At 51.1% G+C, this 16093-nt stretch overlaps 9 protein-coding genes across 9 annotated transcripts; 4 read left to right on the forward strand and 5 right to left on the reverse strand.

Moving 5' to 3' along the window:
- Window positions 1-506: 506 nt before the first annotated feature.
- ANOM_004465 (uncharacterized protein) lies at window positions 507-2024 on the reverse strand (the record flags this gene model as incomplete). The annotated part of the gene is made up of 3 exons (XM_015549722.1): window positions 507-835; window positions 934-1689; window positions 1849-2024. Coding segments are annotated over 3 exons (1242 nt in total), but the record flags the coding sequence as incomplete, so codon positions are not given.
- A 971-nt stretch (window positions 2025-2995) lies between these two features.
- On the reverse strand, window positions 2996-4687 carry ANOM_004466 (putative nucleolin protein Nsr1; the record flags this gene model as incomplete). Its single annotated transcript, XM_015549723.1, has 3 exons — window positions 2996-3617; window positions 3668-3951; window positions 4007-4687. 3 exons carry the CDS (start codon window positions 4685-4687, stop codon window positions 2996-2998), a joined length of 1587 nt encoding a protein of 528 aa, XP_015408673.1.
- Window positions 4688-5847: 1160 nt separating this feature from the next.
- Window positions 5848-7733, forward strand: ANOM_004467 (dolichyl-P-Glc:Man(9)GlcNAc(2)-PP-dolichol alpha-1,3-glucosyltransferase ALG6; the record flags this gene model as incomplete). Its single annotated transcript, XM_015549724.1, has 4 exons — window positions 5848-6085; window positions 6136-6298; window positions 6354-6846; window positions 6912-7733. The coding sequence occupies 4 exons, from the start codon at window positions 5848-5850 to the stop codon at window positions 7731-7733; spliced, it is 1716 nt and encodes a 571-aa protein (XP_015408691.1).
- A 259-nt stretch (window positions 7734-7992) lies between these two features.
- ANOM_004468 (copper metallochaperone COX17) lies at window positions 7993-8503 on the reverse strand. Its single transcript, XM_015549725.1, has 3 exons — window positions 8451-8503; window positions 8333-8385; window positions 7993-8268 (listed from the first exon to the last, which is right to left on the reverse strand). Exons 1-3 carry the CDS (start codon window positions 8473-8475, stop codon window positions 8128-8130), a joined length of 219 nt encoding a protein of 72 aa, XP_015408695.1. The 5' UTR covers window positions 8476-8503; the 3' UTR covers window positions 7993-8127.
- Window positions 8504-8931: 428 nt separating this feature from the next.
- ANOM_004469 (GTPase-activating protein RNA1) lies at window positions 8932-10182 on the forward strand (the record flags this gene model as incomplete). Its single annotated transcript, XM_015549726.1, has 1 exon — window positions 8932-10182. One exon carries the CDS (start codon window positions 8932-8934, stop codon window positions 10180-10182), a length of 1251 nt encoding a protein of 416 aa, XP_015408692.1.
- Window positions 10183-10839: 657 nt separating this feature from the next.
- Window positions 10840-11422, reverse strand: ANOM_004470 (phospholipase; the record flags this gene model as incomplete). Its single annotated transcript, XM_015549727.1, has 2 exons — window positions 10840-10957; window positions 11073-11422. The coding sequence occupies 2 exons, from the start codon at window positions 11420-11422 to the stop codon at window positions 10840-10842; spliced, it is 468 nt and encodes a 155-aa protein (XP_015408666.1).
- A 1278-nt stretch (window positions 11423-12700) lies between these two features.
- ANOM_004471 (transcription elongation factor DST1) lies at window positions 12701-13615 on the forward strand (the record flags this gene model as incomplete). The annotated part of the gene is made up of 1 exon (XM_015549728.1): window positions 12701-13615. One exon carries the CDS (start codon window positions 12701-12703, stop codon window positions 13613-13615), a length of 915 nt encoding a protein of 304 aa, XP_015408667.1.
- A 443-nt stretch (window positions 13616-14058) lies between these two features.
- ANOM_004472 (uncharacterized protein) lies at window positions 14059-14526 on the forward strand (the record flags this gene model as incomplete). Its single annotated transcript, XM_015549729.1, has 1 exon — window positions 14059-14526. The coding sequence occupies one exon, from the start codon at window positions 14059-14061 to the stop codon at window positions 14524-14526; it is 468 nt and encodes a 155-aa protein (XP_015408664.1).
- Window positions 14527-14687: 161 nt separating this feature from the next.
- Window positions 14688-15909, reverse strand: ANOM_004473 (putative pectin methylesterase; the record flags this gene model as incomplete). The annotated part of the gene is made up of 2 exons (XM_015549730.1): window positions 14688-15251; window positions 15307-15909. The coding sequence occupies 2 exons, from the start codon at window positions 15907-15909 to the stop codon at window positions 14688-14690; spliced, it is 1167 nt and encodes a 388-aa protein (XP_015408665.1).
- Window positions 15910-16093: the final 184 nt, after the last annotated feature.

Consider the following 16093-nt stretch of genomic DNA (forward strand, 5'->3'; position numbering starts at 1 on the left):
ACGTCGGAATAGCCAAATGTGTCACATTGGTGGGAGCTACGGACTTTAGTTAACTGCATTCATTTCTAAGGACTATTATGTCCAAATGGTATGAAGGGAAAGGGGGTATAGATTGCAAGACACATGAGAAAATTGTAACGCAAACAGACCACAACGCCAAAGATTCAACAACAAGTAATAAGAACAGCTCGGTCAGGAACTTTTCAAGACATCCCAGACAGCCCATACATCACTTGGATATAGCCAAAAGAGGTTGCTATGCAAACAACACCAAAAGGACTAAGGAAAGTATAGTATAGGAAACGCCAAACAAAAGAGAGACACATAAAGAATGGTGGGAATGAAATATCTGCACCAAAGTTCTCGTCACACCATACCAATGAAAAATCGTAACCAACGCCCGTCCGGCTCATAATACCTTTTAGGTCCATCTTTGTCGTCCTCATACGAAGCAGTTCATGCAATGACCCCTGATCCGGCAGCTCCAGAGCTCCATCGGAACCGCTTCAGGCCTCCCTTGATGGCCTCCTGACCACAAGCCGCGGACGTCTGCCACCAGAAAAATTACCATCACCCATGACGGACCCGACCCCTGTGCTTGCCTCCATCCTCCCGACCTCACGACCAATCACATAACCTGCTGAGAAGCTGATTGCCGAGAAAAGAACCACGACACCAGCGCTGATAACCCATGTCATAATCGTAGGACTAGCTGCCGAGTCTGGGGTGGTTGCTCGACGACTCTTCCTAGGTGCCGAGGCGTGGCGTTCTCTAGGCGAACTAGACCGCCGTCTCACCTTCGGAGCGGAGGGAGAAGAGCGTGGTGAATAAGTAGCTATGGGTGGGTTATGGTTTATGGGCCGCCTAGATGTATTAGTCTCGACAGCCGATGCGGGCACTTCTTCAGATATATGTTCTCCCATTGCAACTGACTCTGAGACCAGTCGGAATGAAGCTGGCTGTGCTCGAGAAGGCCCGGAGGGTGCGGTAGGTTGCGGGTCAGATTTCGGTAGACCTCGTGCACGGCCGCACAGGAAAGAAGGGTGGAGAGACTGGAGCGGAGGGCGGCATCATGGTCTGCCTGGTAAGACGGTGAAATCATATTGTATGGGCTATGCTGCTGTGATTGCCTGCGAGCTGGTCTTACGCCAGCTTGAGAGTTCCGCCGGATGGCCGTTTGACGGCTGGAATTTGACACTTCGCTAGGTTGCGGACGACACCTCTCAACTGGCCTGGTCCAGGCTGGGTTTTCAGATGCTGGCGGGTGGGAGAAGACATTTGGCTGCGGGACAAACGGGGATGAGCTTATTCGCATCCCCAGCGCTGTTGACGCATCGTCCTCGTCACTTGATGGACTATCCGACATCGACGGAGGCCCAGACTGAGCCAATAGCGGACCCCCAAGGGATCTCTGAGGTATGTCTTCATTGGAACTTGTCATAACGCGGTCCGATTCACTTTCGCTTTCCTCATACTCGTCTTGACTACTGGTTTGTTCACGGGACGAATAATGAACTTGCGCCGCTGTGACAGCAGCCAGGCGCTGCAGACGCCGTCGCCGACTACGATGATGGTATGCTCTCGACCCATGTTGCTCGACACGCAGACCGGTTGTGATGATGTCATCATTGGTAGCAATAGAGGAAAGCGACGAGGAGGAGGGCTGCGAGGCGACCTCGATCCACGAGTCTATGTAATACTGGAGTGAGTACATATTGATATAACAGAAACGGTGATGCCTGGAATGAGGGGTGTAACGATATGCATGTTGTACGTGCAGGGAGGTTGCAGGAGAGGGGGCAAAAGAAGTGAAGGAGGCATATATTTGTCGCAGAATGAAGTACTTACCTTCGGATCTCGTGGGAGCGACACCGGATGGAGAACGTGACTGGAGGGGATTCCGATGATGAGCGTCTCGTGGCGCCCGTCGAGGCTCATCTGGTTGCACCTGACTTAGCAGGTCATAGTGGTTTGGTTGCATCGCGTTGTGTATCTGGTCGTTCAGAAGTATTGGGGGAAACGAAGTGGTGAAGAAGACGGGTCCCCAAAAATATAATATAAAGTCGAGGAGATGGATGGTAAGGCGGGGTGTTGCCGATCAATATCACATCCACATAATCAGACCACCTGTGGCTGTAAGGGAACCGTCCGAAGCGGTCAGGAATGGTAGACTGACCAGAAGCCCAGGAAGGGGGTAGAGTGTATGAAAGTGGGGGGAAGTGCGTGGGGAAAGCCAAGTTAAGTGGATTGATGGATGAGTTTATTTGCGGTTGATTATCTTATCAGGCGCGGACACCACAATCAGTCTACGATTGTAGTTCATCAAAACCACGACCTTGACAAAGGACAAGTCAAGGTGGTTGGTTGAGATGTGGGAAGGGAAGATGAGAGAGGACGAAGACTGGTCGAGGGAGAAGTAGAAGTAAGTAGGGTGAATGGACGGGCAAGAAAGGAATGATGTCGATGCATGGACACCTGACTGCCTCGTGCTGGTTTAAGTTCAATCAGCAGATCACCACCGGGAGCCACTCACAGTTCACCCGACATCGGTAGAGGACCAGGGAATAAGTAGCCACAGCGTGAGTCTCCAAAGAAAACCAGGAATGCGACGAATGGAGATACCAGCGACAAGACACCTGGAAAGAGGAACAAAGATGAGAATAACCGGAACTGTCCATGGGAGCCTCGTCAGGTACCTGACGTGGAGGGCATTTGCCAAGGCTAAATAAAGCCTCGTGCTCCTTTACTCCCAGCGTGAGGGCCGACGCTATGTGGACAAAAACTACCACGAAGAAAGCACATTCCTTAATGAATCAATAACGATCATCCATTATTTCATTCTATCCAATTACAATAACCATGCAAAACCACAAGAACTTTTCGAGTGCTCAAAGCCAGTCAGTAGCAACAACCCGTCCGTAATCATACAAACAATCCTGAATCCTGTTCAACGGAGATTAAAGAAAACAACGGTTCGTCAAGGTATCGTGTGAAATTAGAAGGTGACCTTGGTACCCTTGTACTCGGGGATACCACCACGGGCCTTGTTGGGGGGACCACCACCGCGTCCGCCAAAGCCGCCACGACCACCGCGGCCACCACCACGGGGACCACCACCACCACGTCCGCCAAAGCCGCCACGGCCACGGCCACCGCCGCCACCGCCGCCGCCGTTGTTGGCACGGGGAGTGCTGAAGTCCAGGCGAACAGGGCGGCCATCGATCTCGGCACCGTTCAGCTCGTTGAAGGCCTCGCGAGCTTCCTCAACCGACGAAAACTGGACGTATCCGAAGCCCTTGGGGCGGCCAGACTCGGGGTCGGTCGGCAGGCGGATGCCCATGATGCTTCCCTTCTGACCGAACACCTCGTGCAGAGAGTCCTCGTTAGCACTGAAGGGGATGTTGCCGACGAAGAGAGTGTCGCTCTCGGGGCTGGCCTGATCACCGAAGGAACGGGCACGAGCCTGAGCCCGGTCCTGGAACCCACCCTGGTCCCGGTTGGCGGGGCGTCCGGTAGCGTAGTCAAGGTTGATCTTGCGACCGTCGATTTCGGTGTCCTTCTTGGCTGCGAAAGCCTTAGCGGCGTCAACAGCGTTGGCATATTCGACATAACCGAATCTGGAAGCGTTAGTACAGCATCGTGAACAGTTTGATAAAGAAATACTCACCCGCGAGAGCGGCCAGTGTCGCGCTCGGTCATGATACGAACGCCAGACAGCTCACCGAATTCCTCGAACTCACTCTGGAGCCAGGCCTCATCCACGTTCCAGGAGAGGTTTCCAACGAAGAGGTTGGCCGACGCGCCGGCAGCAGGCTCTTCAGTCTTGGTCTTCTTGGGAGTGGCAGAGACATCATCCTCAGCCTTGCGCTTCTTGGAGTCCTTGGAAGAGTCTTCAGACTCAGATTCAGAAGAGTCGGAGTCGGACGAGTCAGAGTCACTGGAATCGGAAGACTGCTAGAACCATTAGCATTCTGAAATGACGTAGAATATGGACAATACAACATACCTTCTCAGCCTTCTTGGGAGCCTCCTCGCTGTCAGACTCGGACTCGGACTCGGAAGAGTCGCTGTCACTAGCCTCCTTAGCAGCCTTCTTGGGAGCCTCTTCCTCATCGGAGGAGGAGTCGGAGGAGTCGGAGGACTCGGCAGCCTTCTCAACCTTCTTGACCTCCTTCTTAGCGGGCTTCTCGTCCTCAGACTCAGACTCAGACTCAGAAGAGTCGGAAGAGTCGGAGGAGTCCTTAGCCTTCTTAGACTCCTTCTTGGAATCCTTCTTAGCGGGCTTCTCCTCCTCGCTCTCACTGCTGGAAGCGTCCTCCATCTCTTCGTCACTGTCAGAGTCGGACTCCGATTCAGAGGAAGATTCGGAAGAGGACTCAGCGGCCTTCTTCTTGTCGGCCTTCTTCACCTCCTTGGCAGGCTTCTCCTCCTCACTCTCACTCTCGCTGCTGGAGCTGGAAGACTCCATCTCCTCATCGCTGTCAGACTCAGAGCTGCTGCTGGGAGTAGGCTCCTTCTTCTTGCGCTTAGACTTCTCGCCCTTGGAGGCGACCTCGCGAGCAATCTGCTTGCTCTTGGCCTTGGGAGACTGGGAAGCCTTGGAGACACCGGAGTCCTTGACCTTGCTCAAGGTCTTGTCAACGGGCTTCTCAGCACCCTTCTTGGTAACGGACTTAGTCTTGGACATTTTGAATCTGGCGACGTGGATTGTTAGTTCATACACGGGAAATGACCATAGGGCAAGAATGAAATACAAACCAAATGTAATAGACTTGGAGTTCAGATCAAAGCAAAAGATTTTCTAATGATAGATCCCACAAATGTGCGGCAAATCGTACAATCCCTCAATCACCCGATTTCAGAGAAGAGATTTCTCAGATACCCACAAATAACCCACAACGACAGTGTTCAAGCCCACAAGAGACGGACAGGAAATACGCAACTGTATAATGAAACCCACGAGAGTAACCCACAGATCCCACAAGAGAAATTGCAATATGCCACAGCCCACAGCCCTCTGTATTAAGCCCACAGGATGTCTGTTGAAAGTGAATACGGGGGGAGGATTGGTAAGATTCACTTGGTAGAAATACTACTAAGTGAAAAGATATAGAATTGAAAAAGGCAAGGATAAAGAATAAGTGAAGATGGGAAGAGAAGAAGGAAAAGAAAATTTCAAAAGCTGGAGCTCTGATAAGATGTGGACCCGGGCGGAAGGCAGAAAAAAAACGGGGCTGGCAGAAATTCCTGTACACCGCCTGCCAGACCCAGGGACAAGACCAAGGAGGTTCTTTGTACCTGTAAGCGGCCAGTCAATTATCCGGCAGAATTATTTCAACATTCTCTCACGTGAGCCATGTGGTTGTCAGAATTTTGAGCCCATTGTCTTATTAACAGAAATCTTAGTTTACTCGAAAAATCCAGGCAGACAGCAATATAGAAAAATGCTTAGAAGGGAATTTTCCAAATAAGACTGGACTCTTTTGCTCAAGTTAGAGGCATCTCAATACACAACCTGGATAGAAAAGCTCATCGCCCCAGTCAGAGGTTCATGAGGTCTGACTAATGCATACTAGAATGCTGACCGCCTTCTAGTCTAGGTATGGTCCAGGTACTTTGAGTGGAGATTGAGTAGATCTTTGACTGGTGAAGATTTGCCCACTGTATGTCATTCTCCGGAACCAACAATTGCATTGAGCTGGCCGCATCCATCTATTCTGCCCCGACTCTTTCTCCTCTATCCGATTCACTAGACCTTGTCCTTGGTCTCAACTATTCCTTGGCTTGGCTTCGCGTGACACATACGCAGTCAATGGGTTGCTCTTAATCATATTTCGTCTCGACAACATGGCTCCTCCCCCTTCTTCCTACCGTCCACGGAAGAAGAGAAAGTTCCCCTTGTCGTCCACCGGGTCAAACAACGCCCTTATTGTGGATGATGGAAACGGCAAACATACTCCTGCATTCCCTTTGGTGTCCTTCCTATGGGCAGCTCGAGCAGGTGTGTCTCAATGGCTCATTTTACCTCTGATTTTGATGGCCGTGGGCCTATTTCGCTGGGCCGTTAGTTTGTGGGGATACTCTGGTAAGTGGAACGATCCCCCGGTGAATGTAGTTTGTTTCTAACCCATATAGGCTTCCAAGTACCCCCAATGCATGGCGATTTCGAGGCACAGAGACACTGGATGGAGATAACAATTAATTTACCCATGTCAAAATGGTACACATACGACCTTCAGTACTGGGGACTTGATTATCCACCATTGACTGCATATCATAGCTGGCTGTTGGGAAAGATGTACGTGAACTCTTGATGCCGCGAAATATAGCCGTACTGATGCTGACTGTGGTAGTGGTACTCTCTTTGATCCCTCATGGTTTGCTCTGGATAAGTCCCGTGGCTTCGAGGATCCTCGGCTGAAAGTCTACATGCGTGCCACGGTGGTAGTATCCGAGTATCTTATTTTCATTCCAGCAGTTGTCAATTTTCTGCGCCGATACACGCAAATGCACGGAGTACCCGTATGGTCTGCCTCTGTCGCCATGGTTGCTATCCTTTTGCAGCCGTCGACCATTTTGATCGATCATGGACATTTTCAATACAACACGGTCATGCTGGGGCTTGTTGCTGCAAGTCTGGATGCGATTTTGGCAGGACGCATGCTTTGGGCATGTATCTTCTTTGTGGGTGCCTTGGGGTTCAAACAAATGGCTCTGTACTACGCGCCCGTCATGTTCGCTTTTCTTCTGGGGATTTGCGTTTTCCCTCGGATTCAGCTCATCCGCCTTCTTTGCATCTCCTTGGTTACGATTGTTGCATTTGCCGTTCTTATTGCTCCACTCGTAGTGAGTGCCGTCAGTGCAGATGCTCAGATTGAATTGTCCTCCATACCGCTACCCCCCTCCTACAGGCGCTGCCTATCGAGCTAGACAAGGGTTCGATACTTTACGCGCCCTTGCTTCAGCTGACGCAGGTCATTCACCGAGTCTTTCCTTTTGCTCGTGGTTTGTTCGAAGACAAGGTTGCAAATGCCTGGTGCGCCATTCACACCTTTTACAAACTCCATCGATTCGAGGCGACTCTGCTCCAACGAGTGTCATTGGGTGCCACATTAGCATCCATCTTGATTCCTTGCGCTATAATTTTCCGTCACCCACGTGCCTCCTTTCTTCTTCCGGCCTTGTCTACAGTGGCCTGGGGATTTTTCTTGTTCTCTTTCCAGGTCCACGAGAAGAGTGTTCTACTACCCTTGTTGCCCATGACACTCATGCTCTCTGGCGATGGAGGTCTAAGCAAAGAAACCCGCGCCTGGGTTGGGTGGGCTAACATGCTCGGCTCTTGGACGATGTTCCCTCTTCTGCAGCGCGACGGCCTCCGAGTTCCCTATTTCGTCATGACATTCCTCTGGGCCTATCTACTTGGTCTTCCTCCCGCCTCTCTAGAAGTTTACCGTGGCCGAAGCTCTTCCGATGACTCCTCACCTCTCCCCGAACCTCACATTATCACCAAACTTCTTCATTTGTGCTTCTATCTTGCCATGGTCGCGTGGCATGTGCTAGAAGCCTTTGTTCCTCCTCCATCTGCAAAACCCGATCTCTGGGTGGTGCTCAATGTGCTTATCGGTGCTGGCGGATTTGGACTCGCGTATTTGTGGTGCCTACGGAAGCTGGTTTTACAATGCTGGATGATTGGGCGCAAAGTGGAAAAGGATTCGCAGAAAAAGAACCAATAGTACACACAAGCGTTTGTTTCCCATATTCAAACCAGATCAGGAGGTTAATTTGAGAGATACCCATTTTCTTTTCAAGGGCGCCACGCATAGCTCTGTGATTTGTATATAACATTTATTACGCAACCTACACCAACCATGTTCTATCTACCATAAAGGCCGAAGCAGCTTAAACTGAAGCTTTAATACAGAACACTATGCTCAAGTCAAACCTCCACAACTTTGATCAAGAGTCATATTTTACATTCTAATTTATCTCACAAGAAAGGAGAGTTCCCATCAACCATTACAGTAATACGCATCTAATGTACAGTCTATGCATAAACCCGAATCCCAAAACACCATGCAGTGAAAACCAAGCTGCGTGCATTTGATCCCGTTCCCGGTAACAAAACATCTAGACCTTGAAGCCGTATCCAGCCATACAGGCCTTGTACTGTTCAATCATGGACTTGCATTCTTGCTGTGGGTCGTCAGATTTCGAGAAGAGCATGCAGTCATCACGAGCGGTCTTTTCGGTTTTGCAGACGCAGCAGGGCTGTATCAATGTTTGATTAGCATCAGTTTTGGAGATGAGTCGAAGAACGTCAGGGCAGTCGTACTTTTGGCTTCTCGGCAGGGGCCGGGGTAGGTTCGGGGGCTTTCTCTGTAGAACCTGGGGGTTTTGTATGTTATTGAATGGACTTGCGGAGAACCGGAGGTCTGGAGACGTTGACTTACTGCTGGAACCGAAGAGCCACGACATGGTGGAAGGGTTTTTTGGGAGGTTGATGGGAAAGATTGAGGGAGGTAGGTGGATTCGAAGGTACGTAGGTTAAGACGCGAGATCGTGAAGGATTGTAGATGAATCAACCTGGATTGGAAAAAGATGCTGATTAATGCAATGATGCGATGCACAAATGGCGGCACTGGTTGCTGTGGGTTCCTGAAACGACGATCGCATGTTTGGTTATGGATCAGATTGGGTTTAGCGTGCGATTTTGGGTTCTTCATTGCAGGTGCATATCATCCCGCTTGACTTTCTCCAAGTTTTTATTCTTCTTTCCTTCGCACTCGCTTTGCTTTTCCACACTCTTTATAACGTTTGCTGGGGTCTTGCTTCGTATAGTCATTTTAGACAATATACTGACCACCGTTTCCCTGTTGTCTTCTCAGATTGTCTTATTTCGATACCAAATTCCACCCCTGAAATTACCCCGCCATGGCCCCTTCTAAGGTCTTTTCTCTTGAAGGCAAAGGCCTCAAGCTGGACACTGCTGAGGATGTTGAAGCCCATATTGCACCTCTGATCGAGAGCGCTGATTACACTGAAATCCGCCTGGGTGGCAATACTTTCGGCGTGACAGCCTGTGAGCGTTTGGGTGCCGCCTTTTCCACCCAGAAGAACCTCGAAGTCGCTGAACTTGCCGACATCTTCACTTCGCGTCTGATTGAAGAGATCCCCATCGCGTTGACTCACCTTTTGAATGCGCTCCTTGAAATCCCGACGCTTCACACCGTCAACCTTTCCGACAATGCCTTCGGCAAGCGGACCTCGAAGCCCCTCGTCGACTTCCTCTCTGCCCACGTTCCTTTGCGCCACCTGATTCTGAACAATAATGGTATGGGTCCTGATGCAGGTGTGGAGATTGCTGGAGCACTGGAGGAGCTCGCAAAGCGTAAGGAGGAGGCCCGCAAGGCAGGAAAGGAGGTCCCTCAGTTGGAGAGCATTGTCTGTGGCCGGAACCGACTGGAGAATGGAAGTATGGCAGCGTGGGCACGTGCATACGAGGTGCACGCCGCAGGAATGCGCTCAGTGAAGATGACCCAGAACGGTATTCGTCAGGAGGGTGTCTCCCTGTTGTTGAGGGAGGGTCTCCGCCACGCCAGCAACCTTGAGGTCCTTGACTTGCAGGATAACACCTTCACCCTCATGGGCTCTACTGCTCTCTCTGAGGTGCTTCCAGGATGGACTTCCCTGCGCGAGCTCGGTGTCGGTGACTGTTTGCTCTCCGCTCGTGGTGGTGTTAAGGTTGCGCAGGCTTTGGCTGGTGCCAAGAACGCGAAGTTGGAAACACTTCGTCTGCAATATAATGATATCACAGCCGAGGGTGTTAAACAGTTCTTGCATGCGACAAAGACCGCACTGCCTTCGTTGCGCCGAATTGAGTTGAACGGTAACAAGTTTATGGAGGAGGACGACAACGTCAATGAGTTGCGCGAGATCCTAGAGGCTCGTAAGGAAGAGCACGGCAAGGATGATGACCCGGAGGAGATGTGGGGTGTGGACGAGCTGGATGAGCTCGAAGAGGAGAGCGACGAGGAAGAAGAGGAGGAGGAGGAAGAGGAGGAAGAAGAGAAGGCCGAGAAGTTCGTGAAAGACAATGCTCAGGCCGAAGAGGCCAAGGTCTCTCAGAAGCAGGACAAGGAAGTTGACGAACTTGCCGAGGCTCTGGGAAAGACTGGTCTGTAAACACGCCCTGGTTTGACCGATCATTCGCCCACTCCCGTCATTCCCCATATACCCGATGCAGCGGCGGTACCTACTTGCGCGCAGGAGCTGCGCTCATGTCTAATGATGTGTCTAGGGCTGGCTGGCATGCATCCGTTGGTTACGGTCAAAAGAGTCCACAACAATGAGCTCCGGAAAAGACCGAACCAACGTGCCAGTTGAAGTTGCCCTGACACCGCCCGCCGTGAGTTGCACCCGCGCTTAGATACGGCTGATGTCCTTTGTTTTATGCTTCATGCCCATTGTCACGCTCGCATCTTGGTATTTATTTTTCAGGGACATTCGATTAGACAACCATTGGCCCGTTCCAACCATACGACTTGCATTTTGCCCCAGTGATGTATATAATGAATCAAAAATGAGAATGAGATCTACACGCAAGAGATGTTACGAAGGAAGAATAGATACAACCATAGACAAGCGTGTAAAGCACACATCTCCGAGTTTACCTGTTATTATTTACAGTATGTCAGAATATTTGATATCATACAGGTTAGACTTCGTAGTCCATTGCCACTAAAATCCAATGAGTGGTCCATGTTTCTCCCACTCAAACCAAATGTGGTGATTCTCCCCTTTGCTGGGCGTCCTCTGTACATAGCTCTAAAGAAGGTCATCTCACTCCATTCTCTTCGTAGCATCTTTACCACCATGCCGCCCTGAAGCACGGTAGTACACGTTTGCTAATTTCTTACAAAAACCGACAGCGTGACCTAGTTCACACTGATGGTAAAGACTAAAGAACAACCAAACATGTTAGCCATCTAGACCCTCGATATTCAGTGTCAAAGAAAGCAAGAAAAGCAGGTTTCAGACGAGAGGGAGGGAAGGAGAGGAAAGGGAGACCGCACTCTTCTTTGAATCGAAGATCTATCTGCGCTTTTGCGGCCTTGGTGAAGCGCCCTTGTCTTCGGTAGTTCTGGTATCCGAAGTCATGGCGCTCGCATGCGCGCTGGAAAGGGAATCCAAACGGGTTGCTTGGAGCCTTTGTGCAGCCGTCAGAGTACCAGTCTAACTGAGGAGGGTCTTTCTCCCCTCTGCGAGCTGTGAATTCGGGCAGCTCGATGCTAAAAAGCAGCTCGTCAGTGATAGCCTGGAGGTCCAGGCTTTCTGAGAGGCTTTTAGTGCCGTTGTTTGGCGTGGGGAGGGGTAGGGCGAGGGCGGCTGGGAGGAGGACAATGAGGAAGCTGCTAATCTTCATTGCGTTGTAGAGGGTATAGAAAGTTGGGAGCTTGGCTCGTCAAGCACAAATGGAATATTGAAGCTTGTAGCACCCCGAGAATGATATGTAGGTGGATGAGAGCTGTATACACTATACTGGCAAGAGTGTGAAGAATAGGAACATAGAGAAGAGAGCACTGCTCTTTCTATTTGTGGTCTGATGCTACCTAGGTGAGTATGATCTCAGTCGGTTCCTGCCTGAACGGACATCACCGTGATGAAATGCCATGCTGCAGCCTGTCTCCCCCACATGCTTGACCCCCGCTGACCCAACGATTATATGCGCCAGTCCCCTGGATTGCCAACTATAGACGAGATTGATTGTAGAGGCTTTGGTTCTAGGTAGCCTGAGCCATTCAGACACATACTCTCTAGCCTAGCCTATTGGTAGAGAACTCCGATCAATGAAGTTTACGCCAGAAAACCAGTGGAAGACAAAGGATAGTAGGCACCGGCACTTCTCTTTCAGAATGAGGTCTCTGGGTTATGTATAGTTGATAGAGATCGGAACCGGAGAAACAACTGGTGAAGGTAGCGATTCTGCCGCATATCACCGCCGTCTGCCCTTTAAAGGTCCGTAGGCGACCATTCCGAAACAGGCAAGTCAGGCTTGGCGTGGAGTAATGGGAATCGCGCGGAATCGCAGCCTTTATAAATTACTTCCGACTTTCATCTCTTCTTCCTCTACCACTCCATCCTGGATACCGTCTCCTCAATCTCCCCCTCTCGTTTGACGCCGCGTTTGAGGAGTGTTTTAGCATTCGCTCCCCTCAAACCGCACCTGCGATCATTTGCGCCGGCTCTTGAACGTTACGGTGAACTTTGTGAACAGTGAGTGTTAAACCCCCCTCTTCCTTGCATTCCATTCACCATCGCTTGCCGCCGGTTCCTGCCAAAGCCATCCGGCGCCTGATACAGCACATTTATTACGCATAAAATGGAGAAGCTTCATGATTTCGCATTAATGGAGTTTCCTGAAGAGGCACGTGCGCATGGGTTGTCCCGCCATACTCCAGCGCCCGGCGACGTCAGTCTTTCTTTTCTGGGAGATGGCTAGCTCGGGAAGCTTCGTATTCTCTTCTGGCGGTCCTATGAGCGGTCTCCTTCGCTGGGATCTAGAGCTCATGAGATTTATCGTCTTCTCTTGGCTGGACTGGTCGCTCTATACCGGAATTTTCTCCGTTTTGCGCTAATCATAGAATTTCATTCGACAGGTCCTTCGAAGTCTCCTGCCCCTCGTTTCGATCACATTGACATCATGCCCTTGGAAGCGAAAGAAATTGAGCTCAAGGCGAAGGCCTTGACGAAGGCCGCTACTCAGAATGAACCAGCAGCCAACATTGTGTCCTTGCTTAAAGAGCTCCAGCAAGGTGTGAAAGCGACGGAGGATCTGCTGCGGTCCACCCGTGTGGGAATCATCGTCAACAAGTTCAAACAGCACAAGTCGCCCGAGGTCTCCCGCTTATCCAGTGAAATCGTGTCCAGGTGGCGGACTGAAGTCAACAAGCAGAAGGCGAGTGGATCACCCGCGCCCAGCCAGCGTTCAAGCAACTCGCCGCGCCCAGCCCAGAACGGAACCGCTTCACCTGCTGGTACGACGCCTACCGACAAGGCTTCCAAATTATCGGTTGCCCCGGATAAACGTACATGGAAGGCAGATGGTGTGGATGTCAACCAGACAGGAAATAAGATTCGGGATAGTTGCATTGGGCTGATGTATGATGGACTCTGTCTGAACTCGACGGAAGCTCCACGTAATGTTCTCTCCAAGGCGTCGGCCGTGGAGGCCGCAGCATACAAGTCCTTGGGCCCCGAGACCAAAGCGCAGTACCGCACCAAGATCCGCAGTTTATTCCAAAACCTCAAGAACAAATCGAATCCGACTCTCCGCGTCCGTGTTCTCAGCAGCGACGTGACCCCCGAGCAGTTCGTGCGCATGTCCCACGACGAGCTGCGCTCGGACGAACAGCGCGAGAAGGACGCAAAGATCCAGAAGGAGAACATGGACAAGGCAATGGTCGCCCAAGCAGAGCGCAGTATCAGTACCAGTCTGCAGTGCGGCAAGTGCGGACAGCGCAAAGTCACATATACCGAGGCGCAGACGCGCAGTGCAGACGAACCGATGACTCTGTTCTGTACTTGTCTGAACTGCGGAAAGTCCTGGAAGCAGTAACTTCTTTCTCATCCCCACTCCATCCTCTTCTATTCTTCTATCTTCCTCCGATTTACTGTTCCATTCATCTTTCCCATCCCATTTTATCTTTATCTTCTATAGCTGTTTTATCGAGTCTGTCCGATTACGCTACGGCGTGGAGTTTGGTTGCTTAAAAGAGGTCTTCATTCTCGGGCGGCAAAGCAGGTTGAGCCCCACGAGCTTTTTCTCATTACCATTACATTTTGACTATTTAGTGCCGGTAGATAGATGATTAACGAAGTGCGTTGACTGCTCCCACTCAATTAATCAAACAAGCCAACATAAGCTCTGATAGTATGTTTCAAACCCACCGACGTCATAGTGAAAACAACCACTCCCCTCACCACAAACCCCAAACAATAATTAATCACCATCACCACCACATCCTAACCCAACACACAAAAAAAAGAAAAAACCAAAAGATGCCAACCCGAACCGCCCTCCTCACCCGCACCCGCACCCTATGCCAAAACTTCTCCACCAGCGCCCCCCTACCCACGCTCCTCTCCAACTTCACCCACGAGCCCCCGCCCACAGCCCTCGAGCACGGTCTCCCGCAGCTCGCCCCCTTCCTCGGCCGCCCATTCACCGGCCAGGAGGGCATCCAACGCTACTTCGGACTCCTGGCTGAGCTGCTTACGATCGAGAAGATGGAGTTCGAGCCGGAGGAGAAATGGGTCGTGGATGAGAGGGCGATGGCTGTGTCGCTGCGGGGGGAGGGCAGGTTTCGGTGGAATGAGACGGGGCAGGCTTGGGATGAGACGTTTGCGTATCGGATTGGGCTTGTGAAGGAGGAGGAGGAGGACGGGGAGGTGAAGGTGGTGGATTATGAGGTTTGGGCGGATACGGGGGCGGCGTATTTGGCTAGGGTTGGGGGATTGATTAGCTAGCTAAAGGCTTTATACATGTGTATACTTTTTGTTATGTCTCTTTTCATTTTCTGTTTTCTTCTACTTTTACTGTTACTTGATTAGTGGTGGAGTGGTGTCTGGTATGATTGGGACAGTGTGTATTTGGATTTGGAGTAGTATGATAGATAATAGTAATTGAATCAGTTCTTGGCCACACTCCAGTCGATCCAGCCGATGTTTCCGGATTTCCCGTCGGGGTACTGGAAGACTCGTGCTGGGGAGCTGTATCTCGCGTACTCTTTGTCGTCCAGGACTATCGTGACGTTTCCATCTTCCCGTCCGGTGGCGTTGAAGCCTGGTCCGAAAGCCTTGTACTCGGCCATGACAGTATCCTTGTTTAGGCGCCCCACGCCGTCGACGATCCAGTCGATGTACCCAGCTGGATTGATACTGGCGTCTTCGGAGGTGCGCGCGAACACGGACCGGTGCTGGCTATTCCATGGGCGGCCCAGGGCGCATTTACCCCGGATATCAGGGGCTATGGACGCGTTGGCTGCCTTGACGGTAGAATCGACGATGTACACGCCGTAGTTGTTGGTGAAGGTAGTGTTGGTTCCTTTCCAAGCGGTGATACCGCCACCGCAGCTGCGCAGCAGGATCTCAGAGGATTGGATCCAGGCGGTGCCGAAACCATAGAGAAAGTCGGTTTGGCCAGCGATGATGCTTTTATGGAAGTATGCGTTACCGAGTTTGCCCACGTAAACCTGAGTTCGTTGGTTAGTTTCAGTTCACTAGACTGCAAGAGAAAGGAAAGCGTACTGTATCCTGATAAGAATAGAATCCGCAGTGATAGAACCCGCCATTGGCGCGACTGAAGCTGATCGCATGCGCCGGTCCATCGGAGTACTCTCGCCATGTATTCGTAAAATCAATATTGTATGCCCGGAAATCGACATTGCCGAACGGCGTGTCCTCCGGCACAGGATACCCTGTCGTGCCCGATCCCGTATAGCTTGATTCCAGCGTGGGCGCAACGGTCAGGACGCTGGAGAAGACATTATCTACTGCCTGGCCGGTATTGTCATGGTTCGCTTGGGCCCAGGTAAGGGTGACTTTATTTTTGGTGGCATTGTTAGGATCATCGGTCTGTCCGAGGAGCGTAACAGGCCCGGACCGAGTCACATTTACTTGCTCCTTGTACGTTCCTGGAAGGATGAGGATGGTCTGGGTGGTGTTGTCATTCGGGAGGGAAAGAATGGCATCCTGTACAGTGGTGAAATGGGCGGAGGGGTCAGTCTTGGAGACAACAATAGTTCCTTCCGGACAGCTGAGGGCCGTTTGACAAGTGTATCTAGAAGTTTTGAGAGGGCTTGCAGATGCCAAAAGGGCGCCGAACAAGAGTGATAGCCCAGACGAACGCATGGTGATCAAGTGGCAGGGTGGAAATCCGCTGGTATGAACAAGGAATCCCTCTCACACGCATCCCCCCATTGCAGTGTGCATCTTTTATACTTCATATCGGAAAATCTGTTTTACGTTCTTTTACCCCGGGAAAAATTGCGGAGAGACATAGTAGTAAAGTTAACGCGGATCAACACTGTTGGTC

This window comes from Aspergillus nomiae, assembly GCF_001204775.2.
Source record: "Aspergillus nomiae NRRL 13137 chromosome Unknown contig00071, whole genome shotgun sequence".
NCBI lineage: Eukaryota > Fungi > Ascomycota > Eurotiomycetes > Eurotiales > Aspergillaceae > Aspergillus > Aspergillus nomiae.

What these genes read in the sequence shown, in the direction of transcription:
- ANOM_004468 (XM_015549725.1), bottom strand. Translation starts at nt 8,475, where the DNA reads ATGTCGTGGCTCTTCGGTTCCAGCA. An exon ending in GTGGCTCTTCGGTTCCAGCA is followed by an intron (nt 8,386 to 8,450) that starts GTAAGTCAACGT and finishes CAAAACCCCCAG; the next exon opens with GTTCTACAGAGAAAGCCCCC. An exon ending in CCCCTGCCGAGAAGCCAAAA is followed by an intron (nt 8,269 to 8,332) that starts GTACGACTGCCC and finishes ACATTGATACAG; the next exon opens with CCCTGCTGCGTCTGCAAAAC.